Source organism: Passer montanus, unplaced genomic scaffold (assembly GCF_014805655.1).
Source record: "Passer montanus isolate IOZ18808 unplaced genomic scaffold, ASM1480565v1 scaffold37, whole genome shotgun sequence".
NCBI classification, from domain to species: Eukaryota; Metazoa; Chordata; class Aves; order Passeriformes; family Passeridae; genus Passer; species Passer montanus.
The window spans coordinates 8,332,126-8,354,231 of NW_024368485.1; the positions used below are offsets into that span (position 1 = coordinate 8,332,126).

Sequence of the window (22,106 nt, forward strand, 5' to 3'; positions counted from 1 at the left end):
TCACAGGGAAGCATAAGCCTCAGCAATAAGGATCTTCCCATGCACTATGCTCTGTGAGAATAATTAGCTGCAAACTAGGACACAGATACCAATTACCGTTCTGCTCAGACTACAAAACTGTGAAATTCAGTGAAATTCACAATCTTACGCTGTCCTTTTAACTGTGTGATCCTGATAGCTAACTACTAATGCCTGTTGGATCTCAGCAATTAAAAAGCAGAAATGCTCACCCTAAATACTTATCTTTCATTCACTTTTCCCTCTCTAAAGATCTGTATCTGAAATACCCTTTTTTCCTGGCGCACACGGTTCATCCCACAGACAACAGAAAAGGCATTTAAAAGTCTCTGCAGGTAAGTCAGTGTTGTTCCCTGGTAATACATAGCACTTGTCTGGTGTAATTGGATCCTGCATGAAGGGGAAGACAAGAAAGAAAGAAAGCTCAGCAAAGCACTTTCAAATTCCTAGAGAGCCACCAGAGCCCAGATCTAATCATGTCAGAGCAGCAGACAGAAAAGAGCACATTTGTACCTGGAGCTCTGGCTCCACAGGTAAGTCAGCTGCTTGGCAACATTTTTTCCCCCTCTGACTCTATTGAACTAAACTCTGCTGGGATTGAATAAACGTGGCTGTTTGGCTATAATTATAGAATCACAATGGTTTTTTGGTTATAATTACAGAATCACACGGTTCAATGGGCTGTAACCTGTCTGGTTTCTGTTCTGGACCAGAAGGGCTCACTCCAAGTTGCCCAGCAGAGGCAGGGCCAAGCGTGGCCCGGGAGTGCAGATGTGCAGGGGCTGAGCTGCACGGATGGATGAGAGGGCAGGAGCAGGCTCCACGCTGGTGCTGCGTGCCCTGCCATGCTGCAGACTGATGTTCTGGGAGATGCCAGGCACAGCCTGTGCTGTGCGGGCTGGAGCGTGTGCCCGAGCAGAGCCACCAGACAGCCCGGCAGGTCCCCAGCCACCTCGGCTGCCAGGACAGGAACTGGGGACTGCCTGCTGCCACCTAGGGCTGCCACACCGACCCCAGCAGGCTCCCACGCTAAAAAAAGAACCTGATTATGAGGGTCCTTGGTCAGGATCTAATTCCTGGCTTGTTTCAGGTGCTACCTGGAGAGTATTCCCAGTGTGGTACTCCCAGAGGAGACCAGATTCAATTTCTGAGATGCTGGCACGAGAGTCTGGCCCTTTAATGCACAGCCCTACAGGTTAAGGTGGGTTTTGAACTCTAAAGGCTGCTCTGCTTCAGCAGCTGTAGACTGTGAGCTCCAGGTTCACTTTCAGTCTCTGGTGTACTGCAAGTTCTGCTCACCCATTTAAGCTCCGAGTAACGGGACTAAGGCTTACCCTTGCAAGACTCCTCCAACACTAACATCACCCAAAACCTCAGTGCTGATGCATCCAAGAACATTCTTGTACTAATCACATTGGAGACAACTCCTCTGTCGTGTAAGTGGAGCAGCTCAAACCAATGCCAGCTGTTGTATGGCAAAGCTTGCTAAGGTGACCAAGGATTGCTGAAGAACTCCCTCAGGGCCCCTCACTGCAGGCAGCAACTCCAGCCCTGCCCCGGGAGGGACTGGGCAGGGGGAGGTGAGGTGTGAGCCTGCCCCCAGGAGGAGAGCATGGCAGCACAGGCTTTTTGGTGTCAGGGACCTCTCCAGGGAGGGACACGACCAGCAGGCAGCCACTGCCACCCCTCCGAGGCAGAGGGGCAGAATGATGACTAAAGGCTTTAGGGCAGGGCCGAACTTGCCTCCACAGCCCAAAGGGGAGCCAAGTGGAGTCCAGCACCCCTGTCAGCTCCAGTGACCACCTCTGACCATCACATTGCTGCAGCCACTGCTCCTGCTTGGCTTCAGCGCATTTAAACGACAGGAATAAGATGGAAAAATCTTTTGTGCCACTTACAGTATTTACTCTGCTTTCCAGGAGAGGTTTTTTTACTGGCAGCCTCAGTGTTTCTCTAGGATGGCCAGGTCCTGCTTGCAAGCCCTGGTGCTGGTGTCCACAGTCCAGCTGCAGACAAAGGTACCTGGCTGAACATGGGGGGCTGCCATGAAGGAACAATACCCTGGCAAAAAAGGTATGTGAATAATTCACTTTCTGGCACATCAGTTGAACTGAAAAACAGAGGAATATCCTGTGTTTTGAGTCACTGTGAAATGATAATGATGCTGGTTTTGATTCTCCAAATGAGGCTCTAGAAGAACAATGTCAAAATCAGGCTGGATGAAATGTTTCAACACCATGGAAGACAACTGTGTGAAAATGAAAGAGCTGCTGATCAGGAACTCTGCTGTTCAGAAAGCCAGAAACTCAAAACTGTAAAGAAAACCTGAGAATGTATCAGTTAAAGCATCCTGGGGAGAGGCGTTCCCTATGGAATGGAATGGAATGGGATAGGCTGGTTCTGCTGGAAGGGAGCTACAACAATCACCCAGTCCAGCCACCTGACCAATTCAGGGCTGACCAGTTTAAAGCCTGTCACTGAGGGCATTTCCAGATAACTTTTAAACACTGACACTATTGCTGAGACCACCTTCACAGGCAGCAAAAGTGTTATTCTGAAGGACTTACATAATACATATAATTTTCTGAAATCAGACAATCAGAAATAAACCCAAAAGTTTCCTCTGTACAATGTAGAACACATGAGAACATATTAACCTAGTGATAAAATTCTAAAAAACTTCTGAGCTGTGTACTTCTTGTACTGATTCATACTGTGGCTCATTTCTTCTTGTACAGTGATTAAATTCCTGCAAGACTACACAAAATTGTCAGCTTGGCTCTTCTCACACCAAGTCAGACATGGACACTAGATGGCACATGTGTACTATATCTGTGGGGGGAACAGAAATAACTGAAGTAGCACTGTCACAGACACAGTGAAACAAATGGCACTCAAGGGTGAAGCACGATCCCTTTGGAAGAAAAGCTTCCACTTGAATGTGTGGCAGCATTTTCTTCCAGGAGCACACAGCAGCAAATGCCTTCCTGTTCAGTGATCAAAATAAATTGGAACTGGGGCTGTCTTACAGGCCATGGCAAATCTGACAATAACCACTTGCAGATGAAGATAACCAGAGAACAGCTGTGGTGGAAGGGACTCCTGCCTGCAGAGCAGGGCTGACATCACAATCTGAGCAGGCTAGAGGGCTTTGGCACCAAATTGTGCCCTCTCCTTTCCAAAGGCTGAGGTGCACAGTGCCCTGGCTGCTGTCCTGCTGCCCAGCCACGCTCGCTGGCAGAGCATCTCCTTGCACCTGGGATGTGCTGTGCTGTGCTGGGCTGTGCTGTGCTGTGCTGTGCTGGGCTGTGCTGTGCTGTGCTGGGATGTGCTGGGCTGGGCTGGGCTGTGCTGTGCTGGGATGTGCTGGGCTGGGCTGTGCTGGGCTGGGCTGTGCTGTGCTGGGATGTGCTGGGCTGGGATGTGCTGTGCTGGGATGTGCTGGGCTGGGCTGTGCCGTGCCGTGCTGTGCCATGCCGTGCTGTGCCGCCCTGAGCAGGGCTGAGCAGGCTCTGCCCTGCTCGCACACAGCCCCTGGCCCTGCCCCAGCCGAGCCAGCACTGAGCAGCCCCTGCAGAGCCTGCAGCTAACAACCATGGGGGCTTCCAGCATGTGCTTACAAGGAAGGCCCACGAGATGTCAGCAGCCCTCCAGGTGTGTCCTGGCAGGAGCTGCCACGGAGAAATACAGATTTGGGAGGCTGATGCAGAGAGTCGGGACAACGCTGCTTTGCCCATGTGAACAGCTCTGTACTTCCAAATCCCCCTTCTCCTGCTCAGGCATTTCCCTGTGCAATTCCACATGGGGAGGGGAGGCACGGGGGTTTTCTAATGAAATCTGGGTATTTCTGACTGCTCCAGCCCAGACAAGGACCCTCACTCATCTCCTCTTTCAGCTCTTTGACCACTCAGCATCACTGTGCACAGTATCCTCCATCTAAGCACGGACATGTAAATGTAGGAAAAAAAAAGTCACTTTAAATGAGGCTTGAATGTCATTGTTGGGAAAATCTGAAGAGGCCAAACAGGATGGGGAAGAGAAATACTTGCCTTTTTTCCTTCTGTCTTCATGCAGAGTAAACAAAAGCTTTGATTTTCACGTCAGAGCTACTGGAAGGGCCACAACCAATTACTCAATTTCTGATTGTCTTTCTCTTTGCAGGAGAGAGGCTGAAATGCACCAGTAGAAACATCGAAAAGTTTTAAAAATTAAAGCTGACTCACCAGGATTGGGGTCAAGGATTGAGACAAAAGCGAGAAAAGCGAAAATTTTCAGACAAACCACGTAGATCAGACCTCTGAGATATGAGGATGAAAGACTGGGAGAGAAGCTGGCAACGCAGTGCTCTGTCCCCCATGAAATTCTGCTCTGCAGGAGCCGCGTGTGGCAGGACACAGGAAAGGGAACTGGGCTCGTGGCACAGCCCATGGGCACCTCAGCCCAGCCTGGGGCATGGGGGCACTCTGGGGAAGGCAAGGGAAGGACAGGGCTCCCCTGCCCTGCAGGCAGCCCAGCCCAGGCACTGAGCAGTGTCCTGGCAGGACAGCATGGATGTCAAGCTGAGGGGCTCGCCCTGTGACCCCGCTGTGCCAATGCTCACCTCAGAGCACAGCACACACCACGGGGCAGTGAGAGCCCCTCACACCTGTGTTTCGAGGGAAGGAAATGGGGCAGAAAACAGAGGAAAACTGAGAGCCCCTCACCCTCACACCCGTGTTTCAAGGGAAGGAAATGGGGCAGAAAACAGAGGAAAAGGGAAACTCCTCCACGTGAGCACGGCTGGATTTGCTGCAGAGGAAGGGAGAAGGCCATGAGGAGGTCCCAGCAGGCAGGATTCAGTTTTCTTGTCCCTACACTGACAGCTGCCTCCCTCCTTTCTCCAGGACAAACTCAGCACTGTCACTGTCAGCTTGGGAATCTCAGTCTTGCTGGAGGTGAGGATGGATGAAACTACCCAGGGCACCAACAAAACCATAGCAATGGAGGCTTGACACATGAAGCAGCACTGAGAACTAACGAATAACCCCAGTATGGCATCTCTTCAGGAACAAATGGCATTTTCCTTCCAGTAACTTGACAGAAGTGAGGATGCTCAGCTGCTCCCTGCACTAGGAAACATGGGAAGGGATTTTAACAAGTCTTCAGTGCCTCCCTGCTCCGCTGACAGCAGCAGGCACTGAAGAATGTTAATGGAGCATCTTTACAAAGCCAATGATGAGCTCTCTTGGCAAAAATCCCCAGAATAAAGGTTCTGATGTCTGTTTTCCTGGTATTTTGAATGGAGTGGAGAAGCATTTGCTTAGTTATTGACTCTGAAGTTTCCAAAAATCAAAGGGTGGTAACAGACTGGAGCTTCTGTGTAGTATAAAGGCAAAGATAAGCCAAGCATAATGTGTGCTGAGAACAAACAGCAAACCATGAGCTCCCCATACACATGGAGTAACTACAGAGTACTGAAGCAAGAGGACCACGAGGCCTGGCAACAGGCTGTCAGCCCTTATGAAGCCTATTCTAACTACAGGCAGACACAGACTGTTCACATTATTCAAGCAGGGATGTTTTCAGTGGAAAATCAGCATTTTTTCCCCCCCTCCTTGCCTCTATCCCTCCAACCTATCAAGATCACTGCTGTTCTATTTTTCATGCAGTTTTCTGCTGTGCTATACTTGTGCTTGCACCTGAAATACACAATCCTCTGCTGGTATCTGGGTCAGCCACACTGAGGAGGGGAATCCCATCATTGTCTCTGTTGTTTCTGAAATGAATGACTGTACAGTCAGCTCAGGTGGGGATTCAAAGGCTGACATTTCCACAAGAGGCTGCCACACGTGTGCCAAAGCTCCAGGAGCCTTTCATCCCAGGCAGCACAGAGCAGGGGTGACATCCCCAGGAGGCTTGGGAGCACAGAGCAGGGGTGACATCCCCACGATCTCTGAGAGCACAGAGCAGGGGTGACGTCCCCCTGGATGTTTGGGAGCCCAGAGCAGGGGTGACATCCCCAGGATATCTGAGAGCACAGAGCAGGGGTGCCATTCCCCAGGATATCTGAGAGCACAGAGCAGGGGTGCCATTCCCCAGGATATCTGAGAGCACAGAGCAGGGGTGCCATTCCCCAGGATATCTGAGAGCACAGAGCAGGGGTGCCATTCCCCAGGATATCTGAGAGCACAGAGCAGGGGTGCCATTCCCCAGGATATCTGAGAGCACAGAGCAGGGGTGCCATTCCCCAGGATATCTGAGAGCACAGAGCAGGGGTGCCATTCCCCAGGATATCTGAGAGCACAGAGCAGGGGTGCCATTCCCCAGGATATCTGAGAGCACAGAGCAGGGGTGCCATTCCCCAGGATATCTGAGAGCACAGAGCAGGGGTGCCATTCCCCAGGATATCTGAGAGCACAGAGCAGGGGTGCCATTCCCCAGGATATCTGAGAGCACAGAGCAGGGGTGCCATTCCCCAGGATATCTGAGAGCACAGAGCAGGGGTGCCATTCCCCAGGATATCTGAGAGCACAGAGCAGGGGTGCCATTCCCCAGGATATCTGAGAGCACAGAGCAGGGGTGCCATTCCCCAGGATATCTGAGAGCACAGAGCAGGGGTGCCATTCCCCAGGATATCTGAGAGCACAGAGCAGGGGTGCCATTCCCCAGGATATCTGAGAGCACAGAGCAGGGGTGCCATTCCCCAGGATATCTGAGAGCACAGAGCAGGGGTGCCATTCCCCAGGATATCTGAGAGCACAGAGCAGGGGTGCCATTCCCCAGGATATCTGAGAGCACAGAGCAGGGGTGCCATTCCCCAGGATATCTGAGAGCACAGAGCAGGGGTGCCATTCCCCAGGATATCTGAGAGCACAGAGCAGGGGTGCCATTCCCCAGGATATCTGAGAGCACAGAGCAGGGGTGCCATTCCCCAGGATATCTGAGAGCACAGAGCAGGGGTGCCATTCCCCAGGATATCTGAGAGCACAGAGCAGGGGTGCCATTCCCCAGGATATCTGAGAGCACAGAGCAGGGGTGCCATTCCCCAGGATATCTGAGAGCACAGAGCAGGGGTGACATCCCCAGGATGTTTGGGAGCCCAGAGCACTGCCTGGCTGTCATCCCTGCTGCTGCTGCCTTTGAGCAGAGATGCAGCACTGAGAGTATTTATCATTTTTTGGTTTTACCCAAAGGGAGACACTACACACCAACAGATCTGCTCTGCAGGCTGGGAAACAAGCAAACACCACCAAGTGAGAAAGCTGCACAAAAGCCTTTCCCTTCCCCTGCCTCAGCTCTGGGTGAAGCCCAAAACAGGCAAACACCAGTTCTGCCTCAAAGCCAGAAATGGGCTGCCAAAGTCTGGCTCTGCTCTGTGCTACTCCTCGGCCACGAAGGAGCACCAATTAGGAGGAACACTTCTGCCTCACACCACAGAGACAGCCAATACTGAAGGAATGGCATGGCAAAGGAGTGTGGAAGCACGTAAGAGCAGAGTTCCAGAGCTGCTGTATGAATGACCTGCAAGCACAGCCAGACTCGGTGCTGTGGCTCAGGGCACAGCTGGGGATCCTCCTCTGCTACACAGCAATGCGCAGAGTTCCAGAGCTGCTCTATGACCTGAAAGCACAACATGAACCACCCCTGGGCAAACCCCTCAGCCAGACTCGGTGCTGTGGCTCAGGGCACAGCTGGGGATCCTCCTCTGCTACACAGCAATGCCTTAACTGAGCCATCAGCTGCTGATGGAACTGAGAACAGTTCTGAAAAACTGAGACCTCAACCCTGTGGTTCCCATCTTCATCAGCTGCAGGTGCATTTTAAATCTACAGCTCTCAGTGAAGTTAGGAAATCCTCAGTACCAAATACCCTTTAAACACTAAAGGTACTACAAGTGCACACATTAAAAATTTGTCTAAATTAAATGTTTATGCTGAACTAGTTTAGCAACATTAAATATTCTAAATTTTAAAGTGAATGCAGCTCAGCTTGTCTCTGTAAGTTAAGCTGTATCAAAACAAAGCATGCTAATTCTTAACAAATATACATTAAACTGGTATCTTGCAATAGAGTTAAAAGCCAATTCTCAGCGGATAGTCAATGCCTCTTAGTTGCTATCAAAACTTTATGGCACAGTTATGGAGGCCCATTTCAATCAGCCATATGTAGACCCCTGATACACAGGCAGAAAAGCAGGAATTTACAGTTTCTTGGAAAGAACCAACAGTGATTTTCTCTACTTCAAAACGTGGTAATTTCCCATTGGGGCTGGTCCTTCACTGTGTGTATTTCAGTGGGACATGAACCCAGCTCTGCACACACAATTTGCAGGCCAAGGCCCAGAGTCATATGATCTTTATAATGCTGAGAAAAGTAATGCAATTTAATACTTTTTAAGCTTAGGGATTTATAGCTCCAGAACTATAGGAGAGTATTTCTGCAAGATAATAAACTCCTTTTTCTCCCCCCATTTTAAAACATCTTCATGTATTCATGTCAAAACATCCAGAGATATTTCTTGTGTTAAGAAGGGCTGTGGAACAAAGCTGCTCTCCTCCAGCAGCAGGAAGAAGATTACCTACCTTTTTCCTCATTATTCTGGGACACCATTATCAGCAAGATATTTTATTACAGAAAAAGAAAAAAAAAAAGGAAAAAAAAAAAAAAGAAGATCTTGATTTTATCCCCACTGTCCTGCAGCAGCAGCCAGCAGCCCTGATCAGCAAGTGATGAGTGCCCTTCCGGAGCAGGCAGTAAATGTAAATTTAGCAAAGAGCACTTAGCAAATATAACTACAGGGTCCATGCTCTCAGGATTATCTGATTTTCCCTCGCTGCAGAAAAATCCACATGAAAATGAAATCCTACATTTGTTCTGCAGCTGCATGGCAGGGAAAGGTGCACGGCTGGCAGGTCTGGGATCACCATCCCACAGGTGTGATTCACCTGCCTGTCAGGATGTGCAGTCCCAGAGGAACTGCAGAATCAGGACCAATCAGTCAGAATCCTGAGCCTGGAATCCTGGTGGCTCCCTGCCAGTTCTGCTGTACCCTGTAAGCCAAGTGCTCTTCCCAGGCGTGCAGCCTGAGCCCCAGGCCACGAGCAGGGCTGTGTCCCTCATCCTCCCAGGCCCCGAGGAGCTCAGCTCCATCCCCACCATGTCCTACCCCAGCAGTGGGTGCAATCAGATCCTCCCTGAGCTCCCTGCCCGGCTGAACAAGCAATTTAATTTCTTTCCTTTGGTGTACTTTTCCCTCTCTCCCTTGCTCCAGACTGCCTTTGCCTACAGCACTGTTCTTAAATTAATTACCAAGGAGCTTTGTGCTGCAGAGGAGCAGCGTTTTGGGCCTCCCCTGGGCCTTGTGGCTTTTTCTTCTGCAGCCCGGGAGCGCCAAGGCTCGGCCTGCCAGACCCGTGACTCAGGCTCTTCAGAGACACTCCCACAAGTTTTATACACAGCATTCCCTTTCCTCCCAGCTCTGCTGACAAATGTTTGGATCTGCAGCTCCCCCCGGCCGTGCCTGCCTCGCGGCCCAGCCGGCACGCTAAGGCCACACGCGGCAGGCACGGCTTCCTTACGGTGACACGAGGGCAGCACAGGGCAGCCTTCATGGGAGGGTACCTTCATGGGAGCCAGCTGAATGGGAGTGATGCATGAGGGATCCACCATGGGCTTGGGCCGGTTGGCCGTGTCTGCCAGCAGGCTGTGCCACTGCTGGGGCAGCCCCGTGAACTTCTGCTCCCGGTGGTCGAAGCCAGTGTGGACCCGGTGCTCGAAGTTGGAGGGGCCGGAAATTTCCAGCCTTTTCTTCTTTTTCCCAAACATGGTGGAAAGATCTGCAGAAAACAAAAAGAGCCACACGTTTACACTCTGTTGTATCCCTCAGCCATTGTCCCTACCTCACAGGGAATTTCAGCAGATGTCATCAGCCAGCCCTCCATGAACTTCACACGCTGAGATCTATGCGAGGCGAGCACTTAGCTGACCTCCTTTCTGGGAGAAGATCTTAAGAAATTAACCTGTTCGTGATGCCTTATGAAACAAGGAAATTCCCAGGAAAGCAAGCCCCAGGTCCTGTTTTGTACTCCTCTCTCTGCTCATGCTGCAGGTTGCACCCATGGAAGCCCCAAGCTGAGAGCAAGGCCAGCAGCAGTGGATGGCTTTGCTCCAAGGACAGCCCTTGGTAAGAGGTGAGCTGTGTCCTGGTACAAGGGGGAGCAAATGCAGGCTCAGCTTTGCATCCCAAATCTGCACCCCAGGTCCTGGAGCACAGACAGCCCATCCAGGTGGGAGCCTGGCTCTGCCATGGTCTGGTCTGGGTCTCACACAGCAGCACTCCAAGGGGAATTATTCCTGTGCCATTGCAGCCATGCAAACAGAGAGCTCAGATCTAATTCCAGCCTGGTCCAAGGGCCTTCCTCTGCATTTGTGAAGAGTCCTGATTTAAAAAATCATCAGGTATCAGCTATTACAAACGTCATGGCCTGACTTCTTGAGGAGAGGAATGATTTGCCGTGAGAGCCACATGCCCAAAGCGCCCGGGCTCACCCCCAGAGGGGCAGGGGTCCCTGCTCCTGGCCAGCAGGCTTGGCTGGGATTATCAACCACAGCCCTACTCCTCTGAAGGTCCAGGAAGGAGCATCAGCCCTTTTGGTTCCTGTGCAGGTGGTGTGCAGAAGAGACAGGAGCCCTTCCAATCCTACCCAAGCAAGGAGCTGGAGGCTGCTGGAGGAAATGTGTGTGTGACCTTCCCAGCTTCTCCTTCACTGGATCCACCTGGGCTGGCCTGCTACAGCTAACTGTCACAGCTCCTGTTCACACAGAGTGAATGTTTCAGTCAATTTTAATTGTTATTTCCTGACAAGACTGAGTGGATTTGCTTTCCTCCTGTTTAGGCCTTCCTGAGGAACATGGAGCAGGCAGCAGGAGGGAACACAGATTTATAGATTAGCTGGGGCAAAAGGAGTTCCACTGGCAAGGTGGAAGGAGGCAGGAGCTGCAAAGTGACAGGGATAAAGGTATTTGCTCGTTCTACTGGCACAGGAAATAGCCAATACACTCCCACCTGCATGAACCCTTGGGTTGGTGGGTGCCACCTTAAAATGAAGTGCAGCCTAACAGTTCTATTGAAGCAAGTTCAGAACTGACTTTCTGGAGGACTCCAGAAATCTGCTGTGCAAGGCAGGGATAAAGTCCTGGTCCCAGGGAAACAGACAGGTCCTGTTGCTTCTCAGTGACATACTGTCCTGTCCTGGGAAAGCTCTCTGCCTGCCTTCTGCTGTCTCACAACACTCCTCCCCCTGCTCTCTGGGCCATTTCTCAGGGCTGGCTGAGCACTTCGGCAGCAGCTGTCTGAAATAGCAGCAGGGTGAGGAGGCTGGCACTGCTCTTCCATCCCAGCTGGAAAGGTGCTTCCCTGACTTTATTCAGGAGGTGGAGAGGAGAAGTTCAGAGAAGAAAACATGGTTGTGTTGCTGCTGCAGCTAAGAAAAGATGCAGTGATAAATCAGGTATTTATTCCACCCTCACTGCCTTTCACTAGTTTATCTAAAGATCAAGTCCATTATTTGAAAATTGATTGCTGGCTGCTTTGTAAGTCCCCCCTGTGTATTTGTAGGTGATTGTCTCCTTTGTGCATATTTCTTTTAGTCAGAGCAGACTTGGCCTTTCTTCACAGGTCTCATCTTCCACACATCTCTCTCTGGCTTCCTACCCTACTCTGAACTTCCCAAAATCTCCTGCTCTTTTAACAGTCTCTCTCCAGCTCTGTTAACTTGGGTTATCTTCCTCACCTTCCTCTCCCAAAACCTCCAAAAAAGCACATATCAAAGTGATTGTATTGCAATGTAATCACTTTGATGTGTGCCTTTTTCCCTTTCCCAGCACCATAATTGTTTTATTTCTCTCTGGTGCACGTGGGTACCTTGTGGCACTCTCAGACACACTTCCAAAGCCACGGTGGCTGCTCTGTGCTCAGAGATTATCCATCTCCAGGCTCCAAGAGAAGCAGCCCCAGGCCAGGCAGTGGCTCCACCAGTGGCAGCCAGCTGCAGATCAATGGCACTGCATCGATTTCAGCTGCCCTAGGGACAGCAATCCATGAGACTATTGCAGTAACATTTTAAACCATCAGCTCTGGACATGTATTTCTCCTCTGATCAATGCCAGGGTTTCCCACAGGACTTGCATCCCAAGGCAGCTGCTGGATGCTTGAAGTCCTCCCGAGCTCCAAACAACATCAGATAACTGAAAGCCCATCAGCTGGCACAGTGCACACTGCTGTTTAAAATGAACAGCACTTCCACTCAACACGATACCAGCCAGCAAGTCACCTCCATCTCACTGCAAAGCCAAGGCAACCTCCCCCCAGCACAGTCCCTCCAAAGAGCTGTAACGCACACAGCAGCCACAAGGAAGCTTCATTTCCCCTCATTTCTCCAAAGAATGGAAATGGTGCTGTTTTCCTCAGCTGTCTGAGGATGAGGGTTTGGGGCAGCCAAGTCTGTGAAACCTTATGCTCTGGGCTTGTAAGTGTCCTGATTCAGTCCCCACTGATGTGCTTGGTCCTCATACCTCAAAAAGGGAGAGATTATTCCACTTTCCCATAGCTCTATTGATATGACACAAAAAATAAAGGACTTATTTAATCAGGTGTGGAAGCAGAAAACACCCTGGTAAGTGACTCCACATTCTCCAAGACATCTAAAGCCATTTCAGGAATAACCCAAGTGCTGTGAAGAGGGATGACGGAGCTTTCCAGGATGCTGCATAATGTGTGTAGCAGAAAACTTCTGAAATTTGTATCAAGAGCACAAAATGTAAGAAATTCATTCAGGCACCCACCCATTCACACAGAACAGCAATCCTCTCACAGCTATTAAGAACCCCTAATTTCCCAATGGGATTACTTGGGAAAACATCCCCAGACAGCAGGGCAGCCTTTATGAGAGGCACAGGGAGGAGGGAGGCTGCAGGACAGCTCTGCAGAGCTGCCCCTGAGCCATCCCCACGCCAGAGCACTCACCCTGCTCTTAATTCTCCCTGGCAGCTTCCAACGTGGCCCTGACTGTGCCAGGGCTCTGGGCAAATGCCACCTCTCTGCAGCTCCTCCTGTGCCCACCCCCCAGAGGGAGAGGAAATGAGAGGCACTGCACTTGGAGCGTGCTGCTATTCTGGGGGATGAGCACAAGCAGGAGTCTGTCCTCTCCTGCACTGCCCTGCCAAGGGAAGGTCGGGCTGGTTCCAGGGTGGCACCAGGTGACACTTGACACAAGGGGGCTGGGGGGCTACTGCTGATGGCACTGGGCTTGGCTCCGGGGGAAACAGGACTCACCCTGCAGAGCTTACTGGGGCATTTCTGCAGATTCTTTACTCACTCATGCTGAAATACGCAGCACATTAGTTTGGTGCTGGTAAATGCGAGGTCTGCAGGAGGCAGCCCCTTAGAGCCAGCAAACAATGAGCTCAGACAGCACCACACCTAAGCAGGTGTGCTCTGACATGGCAGAGGCAGGAGCTGAGCCTGGTCAGCTCCAGGCTGCCATTCCAAGGGCTCCTCACCCACAGCCCAGCCGTGGTGCAAGAGTTAGAGATGGCAGAGGTTCTGAACCAAAGCCATGATGGAAAAATACGGATGTGACACTTACTAGAGGAAAATGCAGTCCTGGGGGGAAATCAGACTCTTGCAGCACCTGATGAGGCACTCAGCACCTCTCCTGAGTAACCCACAGCAGGCTGCTCCCACATGTGCCACTGGGGAATGGGGAAGAACAGGGACAGCAGGAGAGGTGTGTGAGCTGTGCTCTGGAGATTGCTGCCCAAACTCTCCTACAGCTGCAGTGTGTGTCTCACTTTGTCCCAGCCCAGCACAGGAGCATGCCAGCTCTGCTGGTGCCTGCTGAGGAGCTGTAACACAGCTCCACGTGGCTGCTGCAGGCACCAGGTAAGGCTCAGAGGGGCTGCCAGAGCCATCACTGCTGCTGCCCTTCGTGCTGTTTACTGTGGTGCCTAACAAATCAAATTACAGCTGATCAGCACGCCCTGCTGCCAGGCCTGTGCCAGACTTGGCTCCTTCACTGCTCTCCTTCCTGTGCACAGAAATAATGCACTGACACCACAGTGCCACGGGCTCCAGGCTGCTCCACATTTCACCCACAGAGGAAATTTCCTGAGCCGATGCCCGTGCAAGGTGTGCGATGTGGACAGCAAGTTATAAATAAATCCACTCTGTCAGGCACTGCAGGCTCACTGTGCTGCCTCCCAGTCCCAGGTGCAGGGTTTTTCCAGGCAGAAGCATCCCCAGTCCCACCCTGGAGCACGAGGGTGGCAGTCCTGTTCTGGGTGCCCATCAGACTCTCCCACGGTGGGCTGTGCTCAGGACAGGATTGCCAAGAGCTTCCCCACAAAAGGCAAGCCCTGCCAGCTCACACTGAGGTCACAGGTTTGTTCACTCTCAAGAGTTTGGCCCCATCCTGGGGGTTCCAAGAGCTGTCCCTCTCCTGTATGTGAGACCAGAACACACTCCAAGACTGATGAACTGAAAAGCCAAAAGTCCAGATTTATGTTACTGCCCTCAAAGAACAAATGTTCACATTTACAGCAAGTTAGACCCAAGGCAGGAGGAATAAAATGAAAAAAGGATTATTTCACTCTAAGGTTACTGGTATTTTGTATCTTTTATCATTCCCTAAGAGTAATTCTGTCAGCCTACAAAATAAGAGAGAAATCTGTTTAACTCTGCCCCATTTTCTGTTCCCAACAGAAAAGTCAGAGCCAATTTTTGCTCCCCCTCCAAATAGCTGCTCTTTTAAAAAAGACTACAAAAGTTGGAAGGACCTTTCATGTCTTGTAATCTTGAAAACTACCAGTGCTGCAAGTGCATCCCTTAAGCAGTGACAACAGCCCTTGCCATCCCACGTGTCCCCAGATAACCCTGAGCAAAGGTCTGTGAAATTCTGCCACACATAAAAACACAAAGTCAGTACCTGAAATAATGAAGTGAGATGGGAACTTTTACTTTAAAATGGAATTTTAGTGACTGTACTAAAGCTGTGTAAGCTCTCTTTCCTACTGTGGTATTTCAGCAGCCAGATGAAGTGTCCCACTGACCCCAGGAAACCGTGGGTGACCCTGAGCCACCCTGGCAAGGCTGCAGGGATTTCACACACACCTCACTGCTGCTCCAGCACAGGCTGGAAATATTCCCTCAGGAGGGGCTGTGTTCACTGTCTGCCCCAGCCAGCAACGTGTTTGCTCGTGAACAACCAGCAATCAGTTCATTTTCAATTAGGGAGTGCACACTGCACTAAGCCTGGGAGCCTGCATTTTCTGCAGGGATTCCCTGTGGTTCCCAGCTGAGCCAGCAGCAGCAGAGCCCTTTTCCCTGGTGGATGGGTGTGTTATTAACATATAAAAATTGCCTTCATGCATGCTGAGCATCCTCTGTGAGCCCAAAGTGGGGCAGCAGCAAGGGCTGTGAAAAGGCACATTTCCTCCCAAGTCAGCCACACAGCTAAAAACCTGGTTACAGGCAGCAGCATTAATAAAATGCTTCATTTGTATTTAAGAAACCTGACACACAGATTGCAAAATGGGGAGATGGGTGCAGTCGCTTTCTTTTGATACTTTTTACTTACTGATAATAGTTTTGTGTACCACGGGGAGCCCAGTGATTCCCCTCCAGGGCAGCCCAAAGCAGCCACAAATCATTGCTCTGGTGGCTGTGTTTCCTGCTCTGATTAATTGTAACCTTTCCCCATGCTGGATCCCAAATGAGAGCATGAATTGAGAGGCACAAATGACATGAAGGTGTCAAGGCAGCGTGCAGAGAGATGTGAGCGGGGCTGAAACTCCCTCTGCAGCAGAAAGCAGTGTCTGGGATGGACTGTGGCAGCACACATCTCTGCTGCTCTGGGACAGGGTCCAAGTGAAAATAAAAGAAGCATGCTCCTGACTGCAGGCTTAAGTTTTTAAGAAGAATTTATCTCTATTTTTAACTGAAAATACAGAGAGCACTACCCTATTTTTCAGGAGATAAAACCAGAAGCTACACCTGGAAAAGCAGAGTGAACTGAATGAGAAGACAATAAAGTTCATGGAAAGACTCTTAAAATGCACACTGGTTTCAGGTCAGGTCTGACTCACTACTGACAAAATAAGAAATCCTGTTGGACTTTCCACATACAATACTCCTAAATACTTTCCTAGCTGCCAGAGTGTCATTCTGGATGGATAGGATGGAAACAAATTGGAGAAAGCCAAGAAGCAGGGAGCACCTCAGACCAGAGGCAGGTGAGTCCTGTGGCCATGTCCTGTATTTATTTATTAAGTTGCTGCTGGAGGCAGAGCTCATTACTGCCTGAGATACATGGTGTTTTGTTTTGCCACAGGAATGGACAACATGCAGGTGAATGTTGGCTGGTTCACCTGGCTAATGAGGGACCCCATTTCCCATGATCCCTGCTCATCCCTCTGCTCCTCATTATGATCTGAGCATTTCGATTTGGGAACAATACAATAACACCTTGGAAAATGTTCCCACACACTCCACTAATGATGATTCTAAACAGTGCCCCCCGGCAGCAACAAAAAGGACCTACAAACTCTGAACAAACCAAGTCAGCTCACAAATATTTGGAGTCTTTTGCCATTCTGCAAATTCTATCAGTACAAACAATGTACTGATAGAAATTAATCACTGTGACTACATCGTTTTTCCAGACTATTCATTCAGTTCCACAAAAGCATAGAAGTACCATTTTCAGTGCATGCCCATGTGAGTTTCAGAACTAAAGGCTTGATGATCAATAGGCTTCAACTTTTTATCAAGGATTTTCAAGGTGTCTGGTATTTTCTGAGAGGGGCCAGACTTCTAAGTCATTTAGCCACTATTAAAATGCATGTCTCAATCACAGAAAGAGATGTACTGATGGCCCAGACCAACCAAAATGCCTCTTTGCCAAAGGCCCTCATCCACCCTGCAGCATTCTGCTCATTTCAACCTCAGGTCAAACCAGCCAGTTGCTCAGAGTTTCTATGTCACAGCTCAGTACAATAAAACACATTTAAACAATTACAAAGAGTCCAGGACTTGTCATTGTCCACGGCTCTTTTCCATCCACAATACCTTGTTTATGGTTGAAAATGCCTTCATTTGGCACAGCACAGCAGTGTGTCCCTTGATAGCTGGCCCATGAGACATATCTAATAGAAATGCACAACGGAACAAAAGAAGGAAAAAATAATAACAAAAGGCCGTGTATGCTTCCAGAGAAATGGTAAAAGCTGGTACAGAGTGGCCAAACTGGGATTGATGTACTCCAGGGAACAATACTCATTCTTCTTGCTGAAAGCTACTCTTGTAGGAGACTCATTTCCACACACTGACTGACATGTGCTCTCCTCATTTAGAAGTCTTGTGATTCCCAGGGGATTTTAATGCTCAGTAATTTTCAGCTGAGTAGCTTAAATGCATACATTGTAGTCAGTCACTCTCTATTATCTCATACACATGCACACATAAATAGCAACGTGCAGACAGAGGTTTGTGCAGGGAATTAGTCTGCAACAGCTCTGGGCAGAAACCCCCCCTCAGCCCCCCAAGCCCCTGGAGGTAACTCAAGTGATTTCTATCCCTAGCAAGTGAAAATATTCCAGATTTGCAGAAGCAAATAGTCCTCTGGGTGCTCAGCTTGAGATAATTAATGGTATTAACTTTATAGGAAATGCTGGACATCCACAGGGAGAGGGGATTAAACAAGGCACCCATTAAACAAGACTCCCTGACTCTCAAGTTACTGCTGGAATTCAGTTGTAAATTATTTTTTTCTGAGCTGATATTAGCACTATTTTAAGACAGTTCTACACTGTTCTAGATTAAAGGATGCAGGTACTCTATTTCTATGTCTTCAATTAGAAAAAAATAGTGAAGGAAATACTGTCGAGGATGAGAGAGATGATAAATCAGTAGGCAAAACAAAGTGAGCAGAGGGCTCAGACAAACCTGCAGGAAGTATCAGAACAAGCACAGAGAAACTGTAATTCCAGTATTAGTAAATGTGGACATCCCTATAGGCTGGGGTAACTCTGGGGTAAGAACTGCAAGGACATGAAATTCTGCATCTATCAAAAGACTTAGCAAAGTGCTTGAAAAACACTTGGAACATTGTTCTTATCAGTTGGGCACCAAGTTATACCTTCTTTGCATTTTGGGCCACATTCACAGTGGGGTCTGCTGGCAAAGCCTCAGCAGAAGACATGGACTGGCACTGACTTGCAGCACAGCAAAGGGGACAGACACTAGATGTCCTGGGTTTGCACGTAAAGCTTCAGTTTTAACTTTCTGAAACGGAGTTTCCCCCCAGCACCTGATGGTAGCTGCAAAGCTGGCATTACAAACACACAGAATGACAGAATCAAAGCTGGCAGAGAGCTGCAAACCCATCCAGTCCAACCACCACTCCCAGGGATGGTGACTCCCCCACCTCCCTGGGCAACCCAGCCCGGTCTGGCCACTCCTCCAGTGAAATCATTTCCAGGGGTCTGTCTGAACCTCCCTGGCTACAGCTGACGGCCACTCCTCGTGTCCTGGCAGCTGAGACAAGGCAGAGGAGACCAGGCCTGCCTCACCCCAAGCTGCTCTGGGCAGGAGCAGGGATGTCCCCCCAGCCACGGCAGCTCCCCCAGCCACTCCTCCCAGTTTCACAGAGCCTCCCCCAGCAAAGCCTTTCAGAGCTCGAGGTGCAGCATCTCCAGTGTCACCTCAGCAGTGACCACAGCACACCAGGGCTGTCCCTCAGCTCCAGGAATGACCAAAGCACACCAGGGCTCTCCCCCAGCTCCAGCAATGACCAAAGCATGCCAGGGCCCTTCCACAGCTCCAGGAATGACCAAAGCACACCAGGGCTCTCCCCCAGCTCCAGCAATGACCAAAGCATGCCAGGGCCCTTCCACAGCTCCAGGAATGACCAAAGCACACCAGGGCTCTCCCCCAGCTCCAGCAATGACCAAAGCATGCCAGGGCCCTTCCACAGCTCCAGGAATGACCAAAGCACACCAGGGCTCTCCCCCAGCTCCAGCAATGACCAAAGCATGCCAGGGCCCTTCCACAGCTCCAGGAATGACCAAAGCACACCAGGGCTCTCCCCCAGCTCCAGCAATGACCAAAGCATGCCAGGGCCCTTCCACAGCTCCAGGAATGACCAAAGCACACCAGGGCTCTCCCCCAGCTCCAGCAATGACCAAAGCATGCCAGGGCCCTTCCACAGCTCCAGGAATGACCAAAGCACACCAGGGCTCTCCCCCAGCTCCAGCAATGACCAAAGCATGCCAGGGCCCTTCCACAGCTCCAGGAATGACCAAAGCACACCAGGGCTCTCCCCCAGCTCCAGCAATGACCAAAGCATGCCAGGGCCCTTCCACAGCTCCAGGAATGACCAAAGCACACCAGGGCTCTCCCCCAGCTCCAGCAATGACCAAAGCATGCCAGGGCCCTTCCACAGCTCCAGGAATGACCAAAGCACACCAGGGCTCTCCCCCAGCTCCAGCAATGACCAAAGCATGCCAGGGCCCTTCCACAGCTCCAGGAATGACCAAAGCACACCAGGGCTCTCCCCCAGCTCCAGCAATGACCAAAGCATGCCAGGGCCCTTCCACAGCTCCAGGAATGACCAAAGCACACCAGGGCTCTCCCCCAGCTCCAGCAATGACCAAAGCATGCCAGGGCCCTTCCACAGCTCCAGGAATGACCAAAGCACACCAGGGCTCTCCCCCAGCTCCAGCAATGACCAAAGCATGCCAGGGCCCTTCCACAGCTCCAGGAATGACCAAAGCACACCAGGGCTCTCCCCCAGCTCCAGCAATGACCAAAGCATGCCAGGGCCCTTCCACAGCTCCAGGAATGACCAAAGCACACCAGGGCTCTCCCCCAGCTCCAGCAATGACCAAAGCATGCCAGGGCCCTTCCACAGCTCCAGGAATGACCAAAGCACACCAGGGCTCTCCCCCAGCTCCAGCAATGACCAAAGCATGCCAGGGCCCTTCCACAGCTCCAGGAATGACCAAAGCACACCAGGGCTCTCCCCCAGCTCCAGCAATGACCAAAGCATGCCAGGGCCCTTCCACAGCTCCAGGAATGACCAAAGCACACCAGGGCTCTCCCCCAGCTCCAGCAATGACCAAAGCATGCCAGGGCCCTTCCACAGCTCCAGGAATGACCAAAGCACACCAGGGCTCTCCCCCAGCTCCAGCAATGACCAAAGCATGCCAGGGCCCTTCCACAGCTCCAGGAATGACCAAAGCACACCAGGGCTCTCCCCCAGCTCCAGCAATGACCAAAGCATGCCAGGGCCCTTCCACAGCTCCAGGAATGACCAAAGCACACCAGGGCTCTCCCCCAGCTCCAGCAATGACCAAAGCATGCCAGGGCCCTTCCACAGCTCCAGGAATGACCAAAGCACACCAGGGCTCTCCCCCAGCTCCAGCAATGACCAAAGCATGCCAGGGCCCTTCCACAGCTCCAGGAATGACCAAAGCACACCAGGGCTCTCCCACAGCTCCAGCAATGACCAAAGCATGCCAGGGCCCTTCCACAGCTCCAGGAATGACCACAGCATGCCAGGGCTCTCCCACAGCTCCCAGGAAAGACCTCTCACACAACTGCACAGTTTCTGCAAGAGCCTGGAATTACTGGGATGTATTCTCATCATTTTTAGAAGACAGCTTTAGCTTGGAAAAAAAAAAGGGGCAAAATGTTTTCTAGGTTTAGGAAGCAGCTGATCTTGAGCTGGTTGGATGCAGAGCTGGGTGCATCCATGAACAGAGCAAAACTGCATCGAGAGGGGCTGCAGGGGTGCTGTCCCAGCAGAGATGATTTTACAGCCCCCAGAGGTGTCACAGTGACAAGTGCAAATGGGACACAAGGGGACAATGCCTGTGACAGCACCACATACCACTGGAGCAAGGTAATGACACTGGGGCCAAAACTGCATCGAGAGGGGCTGCAGGGGGTGCTGTCTCAGCAGACATGATATTACAGCCCCCAGAGGTGTCACAGTGACAAGTGCAAATGGGACACAAGGGGACAATGCCTGTGACAGCACCACATACCACTGGAGCAAGGTAATGACACTGGGGCTCTGGATTTGACCTCCTGCACAACTCCTCACTGGTATGTTTGCATTCAACACACTTCATTTTCCTACAAAAACATTCATTGCATTTCTAATTTTACTTCTAAAACAGTACAGGCTGTGCTGGCTCTGAGGAACTGCTGAATTACCATAACATTTGTAAAAAAGGTTGCTTTCCAGTGAATGATCAACAGCAACAGATGCTTCATTATTCATTCACTACTAATGGCAAGCCTCTCAGAAGAATATCTTCAGGATGAAACACAGGATCTGACCTCTGTTGGCCAAGAAATGGTGCAAAATCAGTTTTACTTAGTATGTCAAAATACCTTTAAAAGGCAAACAAACAGATCTATAGATAAATGTATCCACAGCGAGTGCCTGCCAGATGGAAATGATGGAAATCAGGCCTGCTGTTATCACTGCAGGTTCCCTACCCTTCTATCTGCTTTTACTCTGCATTGCTGTAACTGAAGGGAAAATATTTCCACAGTCTACAAAAAATCACAAATTTGTAGAGTCTACCTTAAATTTTTATTCCTTACATATTTCCTTGTCTTTTTTTTTTTTTTTTTGTTCCACTCTACATTGTGCTGGAAAGCTGGTCTGAAAGTCAATTCTTATCCTATTACCTATTGAGTTGCTGTCAGGCCATACTCTGTTTCCACATTAAAAATGAGAACTGATCCCTTGAAGGGTTTCCAGAGCTTACTGTTTATTGCCTTCTTCAGAAAGCTTACCATAAGCTCTTTGTACAGAACATGGAATGTTTATGAAGCTCAGTCCTCCCCTCTGGATAACCCCCAACGATCAATAATTATCCAAGGAATTCCTCAACACTGCTTTTTTTCAGAGCCAAGCAACCAAGCCATGCAGACTTTGTGTGCTGCCACCTCCAGACAGCAGTTTGGAAATGATGGGTCTGCCCTTCTCTTCATGCCTTCTCTCTGAAGCTGATTGGAAAGTTTTCAGACACAGAGA

The 22,106-nt window shown here is 50.4% G+C and overlaps 1 protein-coding gene across 2 annotated transcripts in view; it reads right to left on the bottom strand.

Annotated features, from left to right (window-relative positions):
* Window positions 1–22,106, bottom strand: part of PAK5 (p21 (RAC1) activated kinase 5) — a 160,187-nt gene that overhangs the window by 27,502 nt on the left and 110,579 nt on the right. For both annotated transcript variants that reach the window (XM_039716994.1, XM_039716995.1), the window contains one exon: window positions 9,619–9,833. In XM_039716994.1, the coding sequence (XP_039572928.1) occupies window positions 9,619–9,833 (215 nt within the window). The remainder of the gene's footprint in view (window positions 1–9,618; window positions 9,834–22,106) is intronic.